General features: G+C 41.9%; 2 protein-coding genes and 1 non-coding gene across 3 annotated transcripts; 2 read left to right on the top strand and 1 right to left on the bottom strand.

The window, feature by feature from the left end:
- Nucleotides 1–1425: 1425 nt before the first annotated feature.
- On the bottom strand, nucleotides 1426–8262 carry LOC115146481 (zinc finger and SCAN domain-containing protein 21-like). The gene is made up of 2 exons (XM_065016754.1): nucleotides 7360–8262; nucleotides 1426–2406 (listed from the first exon to the last, which is right to left on the bottom strand). The coding sequence occupies exons 1-2, from the start codon at nucleotides 7793–7795 to the stop codon at nucleotides 1805–1807; spliced, it is 1038 nt and encodes a 345-aa protein (XP_064872826.1). The 5' UTR covers nucleotides 7796–8262; the 3' UTR covers nucleotides 1426–1804.
- An 87-nt stretch (nucleotides 8263–8349) lies between these two features.
- Nucleotides 8350–13722, top strand: LOC135570935 (zinc finger protein with KRAB and SCAN domains 1-like). Its single transcript, XM_065016755.1, has 2 exons — nucleotides 8350–9525; nucleotides 12153–13722. The coding sequence occupies exons 1-2, from the start codon at nucleotides 9129–9131 to the stop codon at nucleotides 12734–12736; spliced, it is 981 nt and encodes a 326-aa protein (XP_064872827.1). The 5' UTR covers nucleotides 8350–9128; the 3' UTR covers nucleotides 12737–13722.
- A 6945-nt stretch (nucleotides 13723–20667) lies between these two features.
- On the top strand, nucleotides 20668–20761 carry trnai-uau (transfer RNA isoleucine (anticodon UAU)). The gene is made up of 2 exons: nucleotides 20668–20705; nucleotides 20726–20761. It is a non-coding gene; the product is annotated as a tRNA-Ile (tRNA).
- Nucleotides 20762–21732: the final 971 nt, after the last annotated feature.

Below are 21732 nucleotides of genomic sequence, written 5' to 3' on the forward strand. Positions count from 1 at the left end.
CATGTAATAGACCTGATGGATAAATAGACTAGTCAGTATAGGATACATGTATTAGACCTAATGGATAAATAGACTAGTCAGTATAGGATACATGTAATAGACCTAATGGATAAATAGACTAGTCAGTATTGGATACATGTATTAGACCTGATGGATAAATAGACTAGTCAGTATTGGATACATTTATGGTAACTTATTCTATTATCATGTATTAGCTACCATGGAGCCTTATTATATTATAATGTATTAGCTACCATGGAGCCTTATTATATTATAATGTATTAGCTAACATGGAGCCTTATTCTATTATAATGTATTAGCTACCATAGAGCCTTATTATAATGTATTAGCTACCATGGAGCCTTAATCTATTGTATTGTATTAGCTACCATGGAGCCTTATTCTATTATAATGTATTAGCTACCATGGAGCCTTATTATAATGTATTAGCTACCATGGTGCCTTTTTCTATTATAATGTATTAGCTACCATGGTGCCTTATTCTACTCTAATGTATTAGCTACCATGGAGTCTTATTCTATTATAATGTATTAGCTACCATGGAGCCTTATTCTATTATAATGTATTAGCTACCATGGAGCCTTATTCTATTATAATGTATTAGCTACCATGGAGCCTTATTCTATTATAATGTATTAGCTACCATGGAGCCTTATTATAATGTATTAGCTACCATGGAGCCTTATTATAATGTATTAGCTACCATGGAGCCTTATTATATTCTACTGTATTAGCTACAATGGAGCCTTATTTTATTCTAATGTATTAGCTACAATGGAGCCTTATTCTAATGTATTAGCTACAATGGAGCCTTATTTTATTCTAATGTATTAGCTACAATGGAGCCTTATTATAATGTATTAGCTACAATGGAGCCTTATTATAATGTATTAGCTACCATGGAGCCTTATTCTAATGTATTAGCTACCATGGAGCCTTATTATAATGTATTAGCTACCATGGAGCCTTATTCTATTATAATGTATTAGATACCATGGTGCCTTATTCTATTATAATGTATTAGCTACCATGGAGCCTTATTATAATGTATTAGCTACCATGGAGCCTTATTATAATGTATTAGCTACCACGGAGCCTTATTATATTATAATGTATTAGCTACCATGGAGCCTTATTATATTATAATGTATTAGCTACCATGGAGCCTTATTATAATGTATTAGCTACCACGGAGCCTTATTATATTATAATGTATTAGCTACCATGGAGCCTTATTCTATTATAATGTATTAGCTACCATGGAGCCTTATTATATTATAATGTATTAGCTACCATGGAGCCTTAGTCTATTATAATGTATTAGCTACCACGGAGCCTTATTATATTATAATCTATTAGCTACCATGGAGCCTTATTCTACTTTTTATTTTTCATTTTCTTTCATTCAGTCAACAGATAATATCAAAATAAACAACTAGCTCTATACTGCTTCTACATAGTGGAATAACATTGATGGGAACATTCATGTTTTTCAGGTCAACAACTTCATCCTATAGCTTGATGACAAATGATCTAAATGAAACAAAATTAACTAAATTCAAGAAATGCAAAACTCCCTTCATCTATATAATAATTAACATTTAGCAAAAAATATAATATTAGAGATTATATATTATTATACTTGATGAAAGTTCATAATCAAAACACATTCTATTTATCAACTCCAGATGAAAATTTAAACAAAAGTAGGTCTATTTTGTTAATGATTTCATATAAACAATATGATTTAATTTGGCAAAAACAAAAAACCTAAATTCTCAGGTCAAAAACACAAGTCAGAACACAGTCTCTCGATTCTCTCATGTGTTTTCAGGTCCTCTAACTGGGAAAATGTCTTTCCACAATGAGAGCAGTTGTATGACTTCTCCTCCTGTGTATGTATTCTTTCATGCTTATTCAGATGTCTTAAATTGATAAAAGTCTTTCCACACAGGGAGCATTGGTAGAGCTTTTCTTGTGCGTGTGTTGTCTCGTGCTCTTTTAGGGTCCCTAACTGGGTAAACTGCTTTCCACACTGGGAACATTGGAAAGGCTTTTCCCCTGTGTGTATCCTCTCATGCTGCTTCAGGCTCCCTAACCAGGCGAAACTCTTTCCACACTGGGAACAGTGGAACGGTTTCTCTCCAGAGTGTATTCTCTTATGCTCCCTCATGTTTCCTATCAAAGTAAAACTCTTTCCACACTGGGAACATTGGAAAGGCCTTTCTCCTGTGTGTGTCCTCTCATGCCTTTTTAGGGCCCATGATTGGGAAAATCTCTTTTCACATTGGGAGCAGTGGTGTCGTCTCGCTGGTTTGGGCGTCTCTGGGTCTGGTTCCCCTGAAGGACTCTTTCCGCTGTCAGAGTGAGAGTCTGGTCTCTCTCCTGCCAAAGACAAACAGATTATTTAGTTAAATACTTAATAGAGACCTGAATGAAATTTCTACATGATAAAACTGGCTCCATGTTAGAGGAGGAGCCTGGTGAAGAGCTCCGGTCTGAGAAATTGACTGACGCTGCCCCCTCTGTGACATCGCTGCCCCCTCTGTGACATCGCTGCCCCCTCTGTGACATCGCTGCCCCCTCTGTGACATCGCTGCTTCCTCCTGTGACATCGCTGCTCCCTCTGTGACATCGCTGCTCCCTCTGTGACATCGCTGCTCCCTCCTGTGACATCGCTGCCCCCTCCTTTTAAACTACTGCCCAGCCTTTCTGAACTGCCTGACTGAACAACACATCATCTGAATCTGTGGAAGACCATCACCAAGACCTGCCAGATCTCTGCATGTGTTTTGTTAGTTTTGGCAGTTTGAGATTGTCTTTGTAATGAAAAGTGTTGTATATAATACATTATAATTACTACTATTGTTATACTATCAGGTTTAGACTAGTTAGGTTTAGTTTAATGATATATAATGATAAATAATGATATATACAGTGGGGAGAACAAGTATTTGATACACTGCCGATTTTGCAGGTTTTCCTACTTACAAAGCATGTAGAGGTCTGTAATTTTTTATCATAGGTACACTTCAACTGTGAGAGACGGAATCTAAAACAAAAATCCAGAAAATCACATTGTATGATTTTTAAGTAATTCATTTGCATTTTATCTCTATGATTGGGTAACACCTACCAGTAATCTGCCCTCCTCTTTCCAGAGTTATCCATCCCTGTGATTGGGTAACACCTACCAGTAATCTGCCCTCCTCTTTCCAGAGTTATCCATCCCTGTGATTGGGTAACTCCTACCAGTAATCTGCCCTCCTCTTTCCAGAGTTATCCATCCCTGTGATTGGGTAACGGCTTTAATGAAGTGGAAGCTGCATTCATGTAGATCAGGTTGTCATGCCTGTGGTATTATTGATCAGGTTGTCATACCTGTGGTATTATTGATCAGGTTGTCATACCTGTGGTATTATTGATCAGGTTGTCATACCTGTGGTATTATTGATCAGGTTGTCATTCCTGTGGTATTATTGATCAGGTTGTCATACCTGTGGTATTATTGATCAGGTTGTCATTCCTGTGGTATTATTGATCAGGTTGTCATTCCTGTGGTATTATTGATCCCCCCCTTTCGGAAAAGCTGACCACGACTCCATTTTGCTGATCCCTGCCTACAGGCAGAAACTAAAACAAGAGGCTCCCACGCTGAGGTCTGTCCAACGCTGGTCAGACCAAGCTGACTCCACACTCCAAGACTGCTTCCATCACGTGGACTGGGACATGTTTCGTATTGCGTCAGATGAAAATATTGACGAATACGCTGATTCGGTGTGCGAGTTCATTAGAACGTGCGTCGAAGATGTCGTTCCCATAGCAACGATAAAAACATTCCCAAACCAGAAACCGTGGATTGATGGCAGCATTCGCGTGAAACTGAAAGCGCGAACCACTGCTTTTAATCAGGGCAAGGTTTCTGGTAACATGTCCGAATATAAACAATGCAGCTATTCCCTCCGCAAGGCTATTAAACAAGCTAAGCGTCAGTACAGAGACAAAGTGGAATCTCAATTCAATGGCTCAGACACAAGAGGCATGTGGCAGGGTCTACAGTCAATCACGGACTACAAGAAGAAACCCAGCCCAGTCACGGACCAGGATGTCTTGCTCCCAGGCAGACTAAATAACTTTTTTGCCCGCTTTGAGGACAATACAGTGCCACTGACACGGCCTGCAACGAAAACATGCGGTCTCTCCTTCACTGCAGCCGAGGTGAGTAAGACATTTAAACGTGTTAACCCTCGCAAGGCTGCAGGCCCAGACGGCATCCCCAGCCGCGCCCTCAGAGCATGCGCAGACCAGCTGGCCGGTGTGTTTACGGACATATTCAATCAATCCCTATACCAGTCTGCTGTTCCCACATGCTTCAAGAGGGCCACCATTGTTCCTGTTCCCAAGAAAGCTAAGGTAACTGAGCTAAACGACTACCGCCCCGTAGCACTCACTTCCGTCATCATGAAGTGCTTTGAGAGACTAGTCAAGGACCATATCACCTCCACCCTACCTGACACCCTAGACCCACTCCAATTTGCTTACCGCCCAAATAGGTCCACAGACGACGCAATCTCAACCACACTGCACACTGCCCTAACCCACCTGGACAAGAGGAATACCTATGTGAGAATGCTGTTCATCGACTACAGCTCGGCATTCAACACCATAGTACCCTCCAAGCTCGTCATCAAGCTCGAGACCCTGGGTCTCGACCCGCCCTGTGCAACTGGGTACTGGACTTCCTGACGGGCCGCCCCCAGGTGGTGAGGGTAGGCAACAACATCTCCTCCCCGCTGATCCTCAACACGGGGGCCCCACAAGGGTGCGTTCTGAGCCCTTTCCTGTACTCCCTGTTCACCCACGACTGCGTGGCCACGCACGCCTCCAACTCAATCATCAAGTTTGCGGACGACACAACAGTGGTAGGCTTGATTACCAACAACGACGAGACGGCCTACAGGGAGGAGGTGAGGGCCCTCGGAGTGTGGTGTCAGGAAAATAACCTCACACTCAACGTCAACAAAACTAAGGAGATGATTGTGGACTTCAGGAAACAGCAGAGGGAACACCCCCTATCCACATCGATGGAACAGTAGTGGAGAGGGTAGCAAGTTTTAAGTTCCTCGGCATACACATCACAGACAAACTGAATTGGTCCACTCACACTGACAGCGTCGTGAAGAAGGCGCAGCAGCGCCTCTTCAACCTCAGGAGGCTGAAGAAATTCGGCTTGTCACCAAAAGCACTCACAAACTTCTACAGATGCACAATCGAGAGCATCCTGGCGGGCTGTATCACCGCCTGGTACGGCAACTGCTCCGCCCTCAACCGTAAGGCTCTCCAGAGGGTAGTGAGGTCTGCACAACGCATCACCGGGGGCAAACTACCTGCCCTCCAGGACACCTACACCACCCGATGTTACAGAAAGGCCATAAAGATCATCAAGGACATCAACCACCCGAACCACTGCCTGTTCACCCCGCTATCATCCAGAAGGCGAGGTCAGTACAGGTGCATCAAAGCTGGGACCGAGAGACTGAAAAACAGCTTCTATCTCAAGGCCATCAGACTGTTAAACAGCCACCACTAACATTGAGTGGCTGCTGCCAACACACTGTCATTGACACTGACCCAACTCCAGCCACTTTAATAATGGGAATTGATGGGAAATGATGTAAATATATCACTAGCCACTTTAAACAATGCTACCTTATATAATGTTACTTACCCTACATTATTCATCTCATATGCATACGTATATACTGTACTCTAGATCATCGACTGCATCCTTATGTAATACATGTATCACTAGCCACTTTAACTATGCCACTTTGTTTACTTTGTCTACATACTCATCTCATATGTATATACTGTACTCGATACCATCTACTGTATGCTGCTCTGTACCATCACTCATTCATATATCCTTATGTACATATTCCTTATCCCCTTACACTGTGTATAAGACAGTAGTTTTGGAATTGTTAGTTAGATTACTTGTTGGTTATCACTGCATTGTCGGAACTAGAAGCACAAGCATTTCGCTACACTCGCATTAACATTTGCTAACCATGTGTATGTGACAAATAAAATTTGATTTGATTTGATCAGGTTGTCATTCCTGTGGTATTATTGATCAGGTTGTCATTCCTGTGGTATTATTGATCAGGTTGTCATTCCTGTGGTATTATTGATCAGGTTGTCATTCCTGTGGTATACGGGCTTTATTGCTTAAACTATTTATACCCTACGTATTTATCTGGACATGGAAGATAACCGTTTAATGTGGCTCTATACTCCCCTACGTATTTATCTAGACAGGGAAGATAACCGTTTAATGTGGCTCTATACTCCCCTACGTATTTATCTAGACAGGGAAGATAACAGTTTAATGTGGCTCTATACTCCCCTACGTATTTATCTAGACAGGGAAGATAACCGTTTAATGTGGCTCTATACTCCCCTACGTATTTATCTAGACAGGGAAGATAACAGTTTAATGTGGCTCTATACTCCCCTACGTATTTATCTGGACAGGGAAGATAACCGTTTAATGTGGCTCTATACTCCCCTACGTATTAAAGTATTTGATCCCATATTCCTAGAACACAATGACTACATCAAGCTTGTGACTCAGCAAACTTGTTGGATACATTTGCAGTTTGTTTTGGTTGTGTTTCAGATGATGTTGTTCCCAACAGAAATGAATGGTGTTGGGCTCTGAGAATATGAAAGATACTTATTCATGAACATGAGGGGAGAGATGGTGATGTATAACGTTTACATTATATCAGGGATCCTATTGGACGACTGAGTGCAGGGAGGCGATCACATTGATAAGGGTGATGTATAACGTTTACATTAACAGTAAATAATTGATTGTATCATACGAGTCACACAAGAATATAATATGTTTCTGAACACTTGTATATTAATATGGACGCTAACATGAATAGGGATAATCATCAAAGAATCATGAATAATAATGAGTGAGAAAGGTAGAGCCATAAATACCGTACTCCTTATTGGTACTTAAAGGTTTTATATCTCCACTGTCCTAATAATCAGATAGGGGAGAGTAGCTGAGGGTTTGAACAAATGGAACATCTCTAATTCATAGACAGAGCTGTGGATGCAAGGACCCACCATGAGATCAAAATGATGGTTTTAAACACGTTTTGAGTCAAATAGTGTTTGTTTACATTTGCATTGTTTACAAGCTTATATTTGGGGTTCTGGTGAGGTGCACATTTCAGTGCAATGTCCCTTTGGCTTTAAAACCACACATTAGTTCAACAACTGCAGAGTTTCTGGCCATGTTTTTAAGACAGTACTCACTGGTGTTAATCAGATCTTCAGTCTCCTCTTCCTTTCCGTCATCTCCCAAAACATCCTCCTCTTCTTCTTCTTTCAAGGTGACAGCCTCCTCTTCCTCCCTTTTCATTATGAAAACTTCTACTTCCTCTTCTTCCACTGTGACAGCCTCTATCCCCTCTTCTTCTTCCACTGTGACAGCCTCTATCCCCTCTTCCTCTCTAAAATGTTCTGTCTCTTCTTTCACTGTAGCATCCTTCTCTTCTTTCAATGTGATACTGATGGCCTCCTCTTCCTCCTCTTTCATTCTGAAAGCTTCTTCCTCTCCTTTTACTGTAACATCCTTCTCTTCTTTCAGGACAATGTTCAGCCCCAGAGCTTCTTTCTCCGCCCAGCAGACCTCCTCTTCTTTAACAGGAGGGTAGTCGTTCAGTGAGTTCATGGTCGGGCTAGCTAGCATTAACGATAAGCTTAGTGCTTGACTCAGTATAATCAACACATTTGTACATTTAACAAGCAAATTACTTTAAGTTAAATAGTAGATAATAAAGAGGATTGTGTTTAAAAACACCGAGACCAACATTCACAAAAATGGTCGAAAGAGCTTGTTTTCGGTTGTATGTTGGCTACAAGGCTAAAGAGGTGGTTGAATGAGTCAGTATCCGTGTTGTTGAAACAGCTTCCGGTGTCGTGTTGGTCCACTAGATATGACGTCAACATCTGAAGGTCGCATATCGCCGTCAGCTGACTGGAATGGGTAACGCAGTTTAGAAAAATATTCACTACATTGTTTATTCATTTAAAGATGAGCAAATATGTTTTCTCTGACTTCTTACAGCCAAAACATAAAATAGTTGAATGCAGACCTATAGCTACATGTTAATATGTACATTATGAATATATACTGTTAGAATAGTTTAATGCAGACCTATAGCTACATGTGAATATGTACATTATGAATGCAGACCTATAGCTACATATGAATATGTACATTATGAATAGATGAGGATACATGAGGTGATAATAGTTTCGTGTAGCTCAGTTGGTAAAGCATGACGCACACAACGCCAGGGTTGTTGGTTTGATACCTGCGCGGGACCAGTACGAAAATGTATGCATACGCTAATGTAAGTCGATCTGCGTCTGCTTAATGAGTAACATGTTAAACAATTAAGACCTAATTCAGGACTTAACTCCAGTCTTGACCGTATAATGTCAGTTGCATGCTACGTCATCAAGCTACCGAGGTGGCTGACTAGCTGTTGTTGTTGAAGAAGACTTAATTAAGACCTAATTCAGGACTTAACTCCAGTCTTGACCGTATAATGTCAGTTGCATGCTACGTCATCAAGCTACCGAAGTGGCTGACTAGCTGTTGTTGAAGAAGAAGCGTCCTGTTCACTAGAAGAGCGTCTGCTAAATGACTTAAATGTAAATGTAGATTACACGTCACGCTATAATATATATTTTACTCAACTGCGTTTTACTCCAGTCAGCAAAAAAGCATTGTGGGACTTTAGGCCGATGCTGCTGGTGTGACGTATAATCTAGTGGACGGAACTCTTCTTTCAACAGCAGCAACAGTTCGTCAGCCACCTCCGTAGTTTGCTAGACAAATTAGCCGAACCAATAAAGCTCTTTAGACGCTTTAGTGTATATTAGACACAGTTTTTTAAACACACTTCTGTCGTCTAGTTAGTTATCCACTTTAATGTGATATTTGCGGCGTTGTTATTAGTCAGCTAGTGGGCTTGTTAAGTTAGCATTAGCCTAGCTAGCTAACATCTCTGACCATGAGTTCACTAAGCTTCTCTCCTCCTGCTAAAGAAGAGGCGGTCTGCTGGACGGAGAAAGAAGCTCTGGTAAAAGAGGAAGAGGAGGAAGAAGAAGCTGTTACAGTAAAAATAGAAGTAGAGGGTGAAGCTGTTATAGTGAAAGAAGAAGACGCGTTCAGAGTGAAAGAGGAAGTGGATGTTACAGTTAATAAAGAAGAGGAGGCAGAGAAAGAGGCTGCAGTTTATGGAGTGAAAGAGGAGGAGGGGGAGATGACTGTTACATCGAAAAAGGGGGAGGAGGAAACTGGATATCTGGGCCCCGTTTCCCAAAGTTATCTTAAGGCGTCTAGGCATGGTTCTACATATGAAGTTAGCCGTGAAAAGCTTTTGGGAAACCGGGGCCTGAAAAATACTAGTAAGTACTGTCTTAAAAACAGAGGCATAAACTCTGCAGTTGAACTGATGTTTGGTTTTAAAAGGGAAATCTACAGTTGCTTTTAAATTATTTATTTATAGCCATTGATTTTTGAAGATTATAAACTGTGTGGTTCCCGCCCTGAATGCTGATTGGCTGACAGCCATGGTATATCAGACCGTATACCACGACAACTTTTTACTATTCTAATTACCTTGGTAACCAGTTTATATAGATAAGGCACGTCAAGGGTTTGTGGTGTATGGAAACCAACACAGTGGTGGAATTACAGCTTTGTTATTGGTTGAACTGCAGATTGGTTGAAACGATGTAAATGTAAACCAACACTGTGTCGCCTCAAAACGTGGTTAAAACTAGAATGTTGATATCGCGGATGGAATTTTAGAGTAGTTACATTTCTCCAGCCCCATCCATCATCATCTTATTACCTAAACAGTGGTGGAATGTGGAATCACATCATTGTTACATCATAAACGTTTATAAGTGGCAGAATGACGCTTTATTGTTTCAACTGCAGATTGGTTGATTTGATTGTGGCTTTTTTTGTGTTTTTTTTAGCAGTTACATCTTTGTTATTGAACTTCTACAGGAAAAACTGTCCCAAAGTCTGGACAGTTGCTGCTCTGATTTGTCATCCTGAGGGTCCCAGAGATAAAAATGTAGCGTACTTTTGTTTGATAAAATTGGTTTTTATATCCAGTGTTTTGCATTAATTCCAGACTCTTTCAACTTGCAACAAAACAATTTATGAAATGTAAATCGGCAAAACGTTGTTTAACCCGGGTCAAGTTTGGTTCCTGTGCAAATCCCCCAGACGCTCTAGAAGACAACCAAATCTGTTTCATCATTCTACATTACATATTGGCTACGCAACACGTCAATTATACCATGAAGGTCAACCACCATTACTCACCAATTATACCATGAAGGTCAACCACCATTACTCACCAATTATCCCACGAAGGTCAACCACCATTACTCACCAATTATCCCATGAAGGTCAACCACCATTACTCACCAATGAGACGAGCGGTGTTCACTTGATTGACAGCGCGGTTATTAGTTCTGAATATTTTTTTATATTTTTTTTGCGGTTGTCATAGGCAACTGTTGTTTTTGTTTTGATTAATACTTGAAACAGTCGCTAAGGTAATATCTTGTATATTTGGTTGTGATATTTGCAAAATACTTTATTCTTGATGCTGATTAACACCAGTAAGTACTTTCTGAAAACATAAACTCAGTTGTTAAAAGGGAAATCTGCAGTTATTTTTTAAATGATTTTTATTAGCTTGAATGCTAACACTCATTGATAGGCTGGTTGCCAAAGAGCATTTTTACTGGTTGAAGTATTTTTTAAAAGTATAAATCAAATTTTATTTGTCACATACACATGGTTAGCAGATGTTAATACGAGTGTAGCGAAATGCTTGTGCTTCTAGTTCCGACAAAGCGGTTGATTTGTGACAATGACACAAACATTATATTTTGCAGGACATTATAACGAGCCTTACGATTATAATCCCAAAGTTAAATGCTCTCATAAGCAACCTGGAAATGGAGGCTAATTTTGCAGCCTACGATCTTGAGCTGATAATGTGTAGTAACATTCAGAATACATTGTGAAAAACTCAAATCTTCACTCACCATTTTTGCTCCAGGCAGATATACTACATCCATAACTAGTGGTTTCCTCATTACCAGATATACTACATCCATAACTAGTGGTTTCCTCATTAACAGATATACTACATCCATAACTAGTGGTTTCCTCATTAACAGATATACTACATCCATAACTAGTGGTTTCCTCATTAGCAGATATACTACATCCATAACTAGTGGTTTCCTCATTACCAGATATACTACATCCATAACTAGTGGTTTCCTCATTAACAGATATACTCCATCCATAACTAGTGGTTTCCTCATTAGCAGATATACTCCATCCATAATTAGTGGTTTCCTCATTAGCATGTGCAGCCAATGTGATTTATAGGATATTTATTTTCATCAGGATATTTTCAACCTGTGTTCAACTTTTTTTTGTGAATTTTACCCCAATTTCGTTGTATCCAATTGTTAGTAGCTACTATCTTGTCTCATCCCTACAACTCGCTACAACGGGCTCGGGAGAGACGAAGTCATGCGTCCTCCGATACACAACCCAACCAATCCGCACTGCTTCTTAACACAGCGCACATCCAACCCGGAAGCCAGCCGCACCAATGTGTCGGGGGAAACACCGTGCACCTGGCAACCTTGGTTAGCGTGCACTGCGCCCGGCCCGCCACAGGAGTCGCTGGTGCGCGATGAGACAAGGATATCCCTACCGGCCAAACCCTCCCTAACCCGGACGACGCTAGGCCAATTGTGCATCGCCCCATGGACCTCCCGGTCACGGCCAGCTGCGACAAATATGGCTATTTTTGATCACTTGACTGTCTTAAGACAATAGTCAATTAAGTTTGTAAAAGCATTTAAACATTCATTACAGACATCAATTGTTGTACAACATCCTGAGCATCACCTTTTAGCTGAAAGATACAGTGGATTTCTGCTGTTGTGGGCCTTTAACCATCTGTCTGACTTTGTTGTTCACACAGGAGAAGGATGTGACTATCGTGGATCCTCTGGGGAGCCTCAACAACAGGTTGATGCTGAAGAGACAGAGAAGAGTCTCTCCACATCAGAACACCTCAAACACCAGTGGAGACCCACAGGAAAGAAACCTCACCGCTGCTCTGACTGTGGGAAGAGATTCCCCTCTTCAGCTGACCTTAAAAGACATCTGAGAATCCACACGGGAGAGAAACCTAATAGTTGTGATCAATGTGGGAAGAGTTTTAGTGTTACAAGCAGCCTGAAAGCACACCAGAGAACACACACAGGAGAGAAACCTTACAGCTGTTATCAGTGTGGGAAAAGTTTTACCTCATCTAGCCACCTGACCATACACCAGAAAACACACACAGGAGAGAAGCCTTATAGCTGTGATCAATGTGGGAAGAGTTTTGTTACATCTAGCTGTCTGACCATACACCAGAGAATACACACTGGTGAGAAACCTTACCACTGCTCTCACTGTGGAAAGAGTTTTGTTATCTCAGGAAATTTAACATCACACCAGGAGAGAAGCCTTATAGCTGTAATCAATGTGGGAAGAATTTTTCTCACTCAGGCAACCTGATAGCACACCTGAGAATACACACTGGAGAGAAACCTCATTGCTGCTCTGACTGTGGGCAGAGATTCATCTTTTTAGCAGATCTTAAAATACATCAGAGAATCCACACAGGAGAAAAACCTTACCACTGCTCGGACTGTGGAAAGAGTTTTGTTTCATCAAAACATTTAAAATCACACCAGAGAACACACACAGGAGAGAAGCCTTATAGCTGTGATCAATGTGGGAAGAGATATGGAACATCTAGCAGCCTGAAAACACACCAGAGGGGACACACAGGAGAGAAACCTTATAGCTGTGATCAATGTGGGAAGAGTTTTGTTACATCTAGCAGTCTGACTATGCACCAGCGGACACACACAGGAGAGAAACCTCATAGCTGTAGTCAATGTGACATGAGATACTCTGATAAAAGATCTCTGATTAAACATCAGAAAATACATACATGAAGATACATACACGTTTTACCAGATCTGACCATCTGACTATACACCAGAGAATACACACAGGAGAGAAAGAGAAAAGAGAGAGAGAGAAACCGTTTAGCTGTGATCAATGTGGGAAGAAGTACTCTGATAAAAGATCTCTGATTAAACATCAGAAAATACATGAAGGAGTTGTTTCATGATATCAATGAAATAATGTTACAATATAGAATGTTTTAACATTGTAGTAGGAGTATTTTAATGATGTCACAATGTAGAATGTTTTAACATTGTAGTAGGAGTATTTTAATGATGTCACAATGTAGAATGTTTTAACATTGTAGTAGGAGTATTTTAATGATGTCACAATGTAGAATGTTTTAACATTGTAGTAGGAGTATTTTAACGATGTTCTGTTGATTTAAGTGTCATGTGGATATGAGCCTCATCAGGGGAAAAATCCAGGCTCTGTATTGAAAGAGTATTATTTAACCAAAAAAGTGTTGCGTTACACTTACCTCGTTGGCAACCCACTTGAATTAAAATGCATCACTTCAAAATGTAGCTAGCTGTTGTCTACAAATTGTCCTCTAACCAGTGATGTACACATTATTCCCAGATTCCGTGTGGTGTTTGAGCTGTTAGTTTAATTTTGGAGACATATAATAGCAAAATGACTTTGAAAACAAGACTATGCCGGCGTCCAATGTACATTTGGTTTTGTCCAATCTACCTTCGGTTTCGGGATAGTGTAATAAATTGCTCTATAATACATTTTATAAACAAATCTACATCACTCCAGTATTTCTTTACTACATCCAAGTGCTAATTGTCTTTTTTCCTACTACTGAAGCATGACTCAAATCACCTCATATTTCAAACATTCAGCCTGACAAAATATACATGTTTTATTATTCCTCACCATGAAGTTCTGGGACACTGTGAAGTCCATGGAGAACAAGAGCACCTCCTCCCAGCTGCCCACTGCACTGAGGCTAGGTAACACGGGCACCACCGATAAATCCATGATTATCGAAAACTTCAATAAGCATTTCTCAACGGCTGGCCATGCCTTCCGCCTGGCTACTCCAACCTCGGCCAACAGCTCCGCCCCCCGCAGCTCCTCGCCCAAGCCTCTCCAGGTTCTCCTTTAACCAAATCCAGATAGCAGATGTTCTGAAAGAGCTCCAAAACCTGGACCCGTACAAATCAGCTGGGCTTGACAATCTGGACCCTCTATTTCTGAAACTATCCGCCGCCATTGTCGCAACCCCTATTACCAGCCTGTTCAACCTCTCTTTCATATCGTCCGAGATCCCCAAGGATTGGAAAGCTGCCGCAGTCATCCCCCTCTACAAAGGGGGAGACACCCTGGACCCAAACTGTTACAGACCTATATCCATCCTGCCCTGCCTATCTAAGGTCTTCGAAAGCCAAGTCAACAAACAGGTCACTGATCATCTCGAATCCCACCGTACCTTCCCCGCTGTGCAATCTGGTTTCCGAGCCGGTCACGGGTGCACCTCAGCCACACTCAAGGTACTAAACGATATCATAACCGCCATCGATAAAAGACAGTACTGTGCAGCCGTCTTCATCGACCTTGCCAAGGCCTTCGACTCTGTCAATCACCATATTCTTATCGGCAGACTCAGTAGCCTCGGTTTTTCGGATGACTGCCTTGCCTGGTTCACCAATTACTTTTTCAGACAGAGTTCAGTGTGTCAAATCGGAGGGCATGCTGTCTGGTCCTCTGGCAGTCTCTATGGGGGTGCCACAGGGTTCAATTCTCGGGCCGACTCTTTTCTCTGTATATATCAATGATGTTGCTCTTGCTGCGGGCGATTCCCTGATCCACCTCTACGCAGACGACACCATTCTATATACTTTTGGCCCGTCATTGGACACTGTGCTATCTAACCTCCAAACGAGCTTCAATGCCATACAATACTCCTTCCGTGGCCTCCAACTGCTCTTAAACTGCTCTTAAATGCATGCTTTTCAACCGATCGCTGCCTGCACCCGCATGCCCGACTAGCATCACCACCCTGGATGGTTCCGACCTTGAATATGTGGACATCTATAAGTACCTAGGTGTCTGGCTAGACTGCAAACTCTCCTTCCAGACTCATATCAAACATCTCCAATCGAAAATCAAATCAAGAGTCGGCTTTCTATTCCGCAACAAAGCCTCCTTCACTCACGCCGCCAAGCTTACCCTAGTAAAACTGACTATCCTACCGATCCTCGACTTCGGCGATGTCATCTACAAAATGGCTTCCAACACTCTACTCAGCAAACTGGATGCAGTCTATCACAGTGCCATCCGTTTTGTCACTAAAGCACCTTATACCACCCACCACTGCGACTTGTATGCTCTAGTCGGCTGGCCCTCGCTACATATTCGTCGCCAGACCCACTGGCTCCAGGTCATCTACAAGTCCATGCTAGGTAAAGCTCCGCCTTATCTCAGTTCACTGGTCACGATGGCAACACCCATCCGTAGCACGCGCTCCAGCAGGTGTATCTCATTGATCATCCCTAAAGCCAACACCTCATTCGGCCGCCTTTCGTTCCAGTACTCTGCTGCCTGTGACTGGAACGAATTGCAAAAATCGCTGAAGTTGGAGACTTTTATCTCCCTCACCAACTTCAAACATCAGCTATCTGAGCAGCTAACCGATCGCTGCAGCTGTACATAGTCTATTGGTAAATAGCCCACCCATTTTCACCTACCTCATCCCCATACTGTTTTTATTTATTTACTCTTCTGCTCTTTTGCACACCAATATCTCTACCTGTACATGACCATCTGATCATTTATCACTCCAGTGTTAATCTGCAAAATTGTAATTATTCGCCTACCTCATGCCTTTTGCACACATTGTATATAGACTCCACTTTTTTTTCCTACTGTGTTATTGACTTGTTAATTGTTTACTCCATGTGTAACTCTGTGTTGTCTGTTCACACTGCTATGCTTTATCTTGGCCAGGTCGCAGTTGCAAATGAGAACTTGTTCTCAACTAGCCTACCTGGTTAAATAAAGGTGAAATAAATAAAAATATTTTAAAAATGAAGTGAATTATTGCGAAGCGAAGGAGTGTACATTCTGTTTTGATATTTCAGCATATTTACAATTCATGTAAAATGTTGTAATCATAAATATTTATGCTTCCAACTGAAAAAATGTTGGTACAATTATGTTGTTTACAAACGATGTTGTAAAACAGGCTTATATTTTTTCTATTGGATATTACACCCAGTCCTTACTATTTTAATCAATGTCACTTCCTTAGAATGATCTTTAGTCTTCCAGTTTTTGTTATTCTTTAGTTTTTTTTACCCTGTTATGTTTGTTGTGGTGTAAATATTTCAGTTTTTTATTTTCAGGGCCGTCATTGAAAATAAGAATCAATCAACAGACTCAAAACCAATGAACCCAATGACCGACCAATCAACAGACTCAAAACCAATGAACCCAATGACCGACCAATCAACAGACTCAAAACCAATAAACCCAATGACCGACCAATCAACAGACTCAAAAACCAATGAACCCAATGACCGACCAATCAACAGACTCAAAACCAATGAACCCAATGACCGACCAATCAACAGACTCAAAAACCAATGAATAAACATGTCCAAAGGCAACAAAAAATATCTTGGTCCATGAATAGTATCTTAGTATGAATAACAGTATAAATGCAGCCACTGGTAAAATAGTGCATGATATGTAAGTTTACTATCTCTTTTCAACCAATCCAGTACATTTTTTGTTGAAAATGTAAAAATCAACAATATGTCAAAGGATTCAACTCCTGAAAACTGAAACAAACAAATGGAACAAACAGATCAATTCCACTTTTCCAGCCTGCTGAAGGTGTGGTGGAGTGGTAAACACCACCCCCGGCTCTACCAGGGGCTTGAGATGGTCTCCCACAGCTCTGCTTATGTCATGTTCTATGGCCTTGCTGTTCTATTTCTTGACTGCCCCTGTAACATATGGTATATTCTAGAATTAATCCATGATGTCATAATGACAGTTTAACCAGGTTTATAGGATATATGGTATATTCTAGAACTCATCCATGATGTCATAATGACTGCCCCTGACACACAGGAACACATTTAGTCATATTATACTGAACAAAATATAAAAGACCCAGAAATGTTCCATATGTAGAAAGAGCTTATTTCTCTCAAAATTTGGCCTCAAATTTGTTTACATCCCTGTTAGTGAGCATTTCTCATTTGCCAAGGTAATCAATCCACCTGACAGTTGTGGCATTTCAAGAATCTGATTAAACAGCATTATCATTACACAGGTGTACCTTGTGAAGGGGACAATATAAGGCCACTCTGAAATGTGCAGTTTTGCCACACAATACAATGCCATTGATGTCTCATATTTTGAGGGAGCGTACAATTGGCATGGGATATCCACCAGAGCTGTTGTCAGAACATTGAATGTTAATTTCTCTACCATAAGCCACCTCCAACGTAGTTTTAGAGAATTTGTCCAATGGTGTCGTTTGGGGTTGTGGTACGGGCAGGCATAAGCTACGAAGACAATTGCATTTTATTGATGGCAATTTGAACACCGTGACAAGAACCTGAGTTCTTCGCCTTGAATATTCAGCTCCCCTTCAAAAAAGTTCCATGAGGAAGGAAGGATTCCCCGTCCTGTCCTGGGACTGCTGCCTGGTGTTTGGAGTTTGGGTAAGGCCATGAGGAAGGAAGGATTCCCCGTCCTGTCCTGGGACTGCTGCCTGGTGTTTGGAGTTAGGGTAAGGCCATGAGGAAGGAAGGATTCCCCGTCCTGTCCTGGGACTGCTGCCTGGTGTTTGGAGTTAGGGTAAGGCCGTCAGTACAAAAATGTAGAATAGCATCTGTTTCATCTGCTCTTCCGAAGTCGTTCAGAGTGCACACTTTTCGTTTTTTAACTATCTAAATATTCTTGGGTATACGTAATGAACAGGGCGAAAGTTTGAACAGTCCCCGCGATATGCAACTGTTCAGGGAAGTCAGGAACCAATACACGCAGTCAGTCAGGAAAGCTAAGGCCAGCTTCTTCAGGCAGAAGTTTGCATCCTGTAGCTCCAACTCCAAAAAGTTCTGGGACACTGTGAAGTCCATGGAGAACAAGAGCACCTCCTCCCAGCTGCCCACTGCACTGAGGCTAGGGAACACGGTCACCACCGACAAATCCATGATTATCGAAAACTTCAACAAGCATTTCTCAACGGCTGGCCATGCCTTCCGCCTGGCTACTCCTACCTCGGCCAACAGCTCCGGCCCCCCCGTAGCTCCTCGCCCAAGCCTCTCTAGGTTCTCCTTTACCCAAATCCAGATAGCAGATGTTCTGAAAGAGCTGCAAAACCTGGACCCGTATAAATCAGCTGGGCTTGACAATCTGGACCCTCTATTTCTGAAACTATCCGCCGCCATTGTCGCAACCCCTATTACCAGCCTGTTCAACCTCTCTTTCATATCGTCTGAGATCCCCAAGGATTGGAAAGCTGCCGCAGTCATCCCCCTCTTCAAAGGGGGAGACACCCTGGACCCAAACTGTTACAGACCTATATCCATTCTGCCCTGCCTATCTAAGGTCTTCGAAAGCCAAGTCAACAAACAGGTCACTGACCATCTCGAATCCCACCGTACCTTCTCCGCTATGCAATCTGGTTTCCGAGCCGGTCACGGGTGCACCTCAGCCACACTCAAGGTACTAAACGACATCATAACCGCCATCGATAAAAGACAGTACTGTGCAGCTGTCTTCATCGACCTTGCCAAGGCTTTCGACTCTGTCAATCACCATATTCTTATCGGCAGACTCAGTAGCCTCGGTTTTTCGGATGACTGCCTTGCCTGGTTCACCAATTACTTTGCAGACAGAGTTCAGTGTGTCAAATCGGAGGGCATGTTGTCCGGTCCTCTGGCAGTCTCTATGGGGGTGCCACAGGGTTCAATTCTCGGGCCGACTCTTTTCTCGGTGTATATCAATGATGTTGCTCTTGCTGCGGGCGATTCCCTGATCCACCTCTACGCAGACGACACCATTCTATACTCTTTCGGCCCGTCATTGGACACTGTGCTATCTAACCTCCAATCGAGCTTCAATGCCATACAACACTCCTTCCGTGGCCTCCAACTGCTCTTAAACGCTAGTAAAACCAAATGCATGCTTTTCAACCGATCGCTGCCTGCACCCGCTTGCCCGACTAGCATCACTACACTGGATGGTTCCGACCTTGAATATGTGGACACCTATAAGTACCCAGGTGTCTGGCTAGACTGCAAACTCTCCTTCCAGACCCATATCAAACATCTCCAATCGAAAATCAAATCAAGAGTCGGCTTTCTATTCCGCAACAAAGCCTCCTTCACTCACGCTGCCAAGCTTACCCTAGTAAAACTGACTATCCTACCGATCCTCGACTTCGGCGATGTCATCTACAAAATTGCTTCCAACACTCTTCTCAGCAAACTGGATGCAGTTTATCACAGTGCCATCCGTTTTGTCACTAAAGCACCTTATACTACCCACCACTGCGACTTGTATGCTCTAGTCGGCTGGCCCTCGCTACATATTCGTCGCCAGACCCACTGGCTCCAGGTCATCTACAAGGCCTTATCTCAGCTCACTGGTCACGATGGCAACACCCATCCGTAGCACGCGCTCCAGCAGGTGTATCTCATTGATCATCCCTAAAGCCAACACCTCATTCGGCCGCCTTTCATTCCAGTACTCTGCTGCCTGTGACTGGAACGAATTGCAAAAATCCCTGAAGTTGGAGACTTTTATCTCCCTCACCAACTTCAAACATCAGCTATCTGAGCAGCTAACCGATCGCTGCAGCTGTACATAATCTATTGGTAAATAGCCCACCCATTTCCACCTACCTCATCCCCACAGTTTTTATTTATTTACTTTTCTGCTCTTTTGCACACCAATATCTCTACCTGTACATGATCATCTGATCATTTATCACTCCAGTGTTAATCTGCAATATTGTAATTATTCGCCTACCTCCTCATGCCTTTTGCACACATTGTATATAGACTCCCCTTTTTTCTCTACTGTGTTATTGACTTGTTAATTGTTTACTCCATGTGTAACTCTGTGTTGTCTGTTCACACTGCTATGCTTTATCTTGGCCAGGTCGCAGTTGCAAATGAGAACCTGTTCTCAACTAGCCTACCTGGTTAAATAAAGGTGTTCTCAACTAGCCTACCTGGTTAAATAAAGGTGAAATAAAATACAATTTTAAAAAATAAAACCGGGGTGGGGGCACCGGGCGCTGATTAGAAGTATCAATGTACATTTAACCCCGGGGGGGTCGGCAGATATATGGACATGCTGTATGCATGATAGTGCAAACCTTGGTTTCAAACGATCTTCTACAGAAATAAAGTGCTCTGAGTGCGTATGCCTGGGCAATGTTATAATTCAACATTTTTACCCCCCACACACACAAACATTGGTAATCAGTGTATCAGGCTCCTGTGGCGCAATCGGTTAGCGCGTGGTACTTATACAGCAGTATGCAGTGAAGCAATGCCGAGGTTGTGAGTTCGAGCCTCACCAGGAACATGCACTTTTCTTGAACCCTCTGCCTGTCTATTTATTGTCCAGAAAAGGAGCCTTTTTCAATCCATTTAGGAGGACCTTTCATAAGTATGTCATTGAGACAACTAGAATTCATCCATGATGTCATAATGACATATAACGACGCCCAGGACCTCCACATCGTCAGGTCTGCAGGTCACAGCTAAATTACTTTTATTTAATTCCATTTTTTTTAGTACAAACTTTTTAAAGACATGTTAGAATGAATTACAAATGTGACTAATATTTAAACATGCATCACGAGTGTTTTATGTAAACACATTGGAGGCCTACAGTTGTACATCATCACAAACTTTAATAACCAGTAATGTTTATAACATAACATAGTAGGAAAGACTATAAAATAATACATGTTTTTTTTTAAAGACATTACATTTCTCTGCGACAGACCCTGGCGTGAGGGAACAGACAGCTTCCCCTTTCGTTAAATGGTGAGATACATTTTTAAAACCATTGATTTAATTCAAAATATTTAGTACATTTTAACACACGTTATAAATCAACATTTTTTTTTTTACTATTTCTTACAGATAAAGGGCCCGGTTAGCCCTGACCATTATCCGTTTCCAATTCACCATCACAAAGACGCTTGCCTGCTCCATCAAAGCTCTGTAAGTTTTCCCTCCATGGGTAGATCATCCGTCCGGCATGTACATCCTGGGTATGCCCACAGCATGAATGAATAAGATGGGCAGAAGCTGTTTAGCCATAAGTAAAGGCCTTTCGTAAAGAGGCTGTCATGATTGACTGGGACACATATTTAACACGTATTGCTTGTTACAGAATACTACTGTTGTACATTGAATATCCCCTAGCAGAGGAAACTCAACAGTGTGTTAGGCTGTGTGTTAGGCAGTGTGTTAGGTTGTGTGTTAGGCAGTGTGTTAGGCAGTGTGTTAGGCTGTGTGTTAGGCAGTGTGTTAGGCAGTGTGTTA

The sequence above is a fragment of the Oncorhynchus nerka genome, unplaced genomic scaffold, assembly GCF_034236695.1.
Source record: "Oncorhynchus nerka isolate Pitt River unplaced genomic scaffold, Oner_Uvic_2.0 unplaced_scaffold_889, whole genome shotgun sequence".
In the NCBI taxonomy this organism is placed as follows: Eukaryota; Metazoa; Chordata; class Actinopteri; order Salmoniformes; family Salmonidae; genus Oncorhynchus; species Oncorhynchus nerka.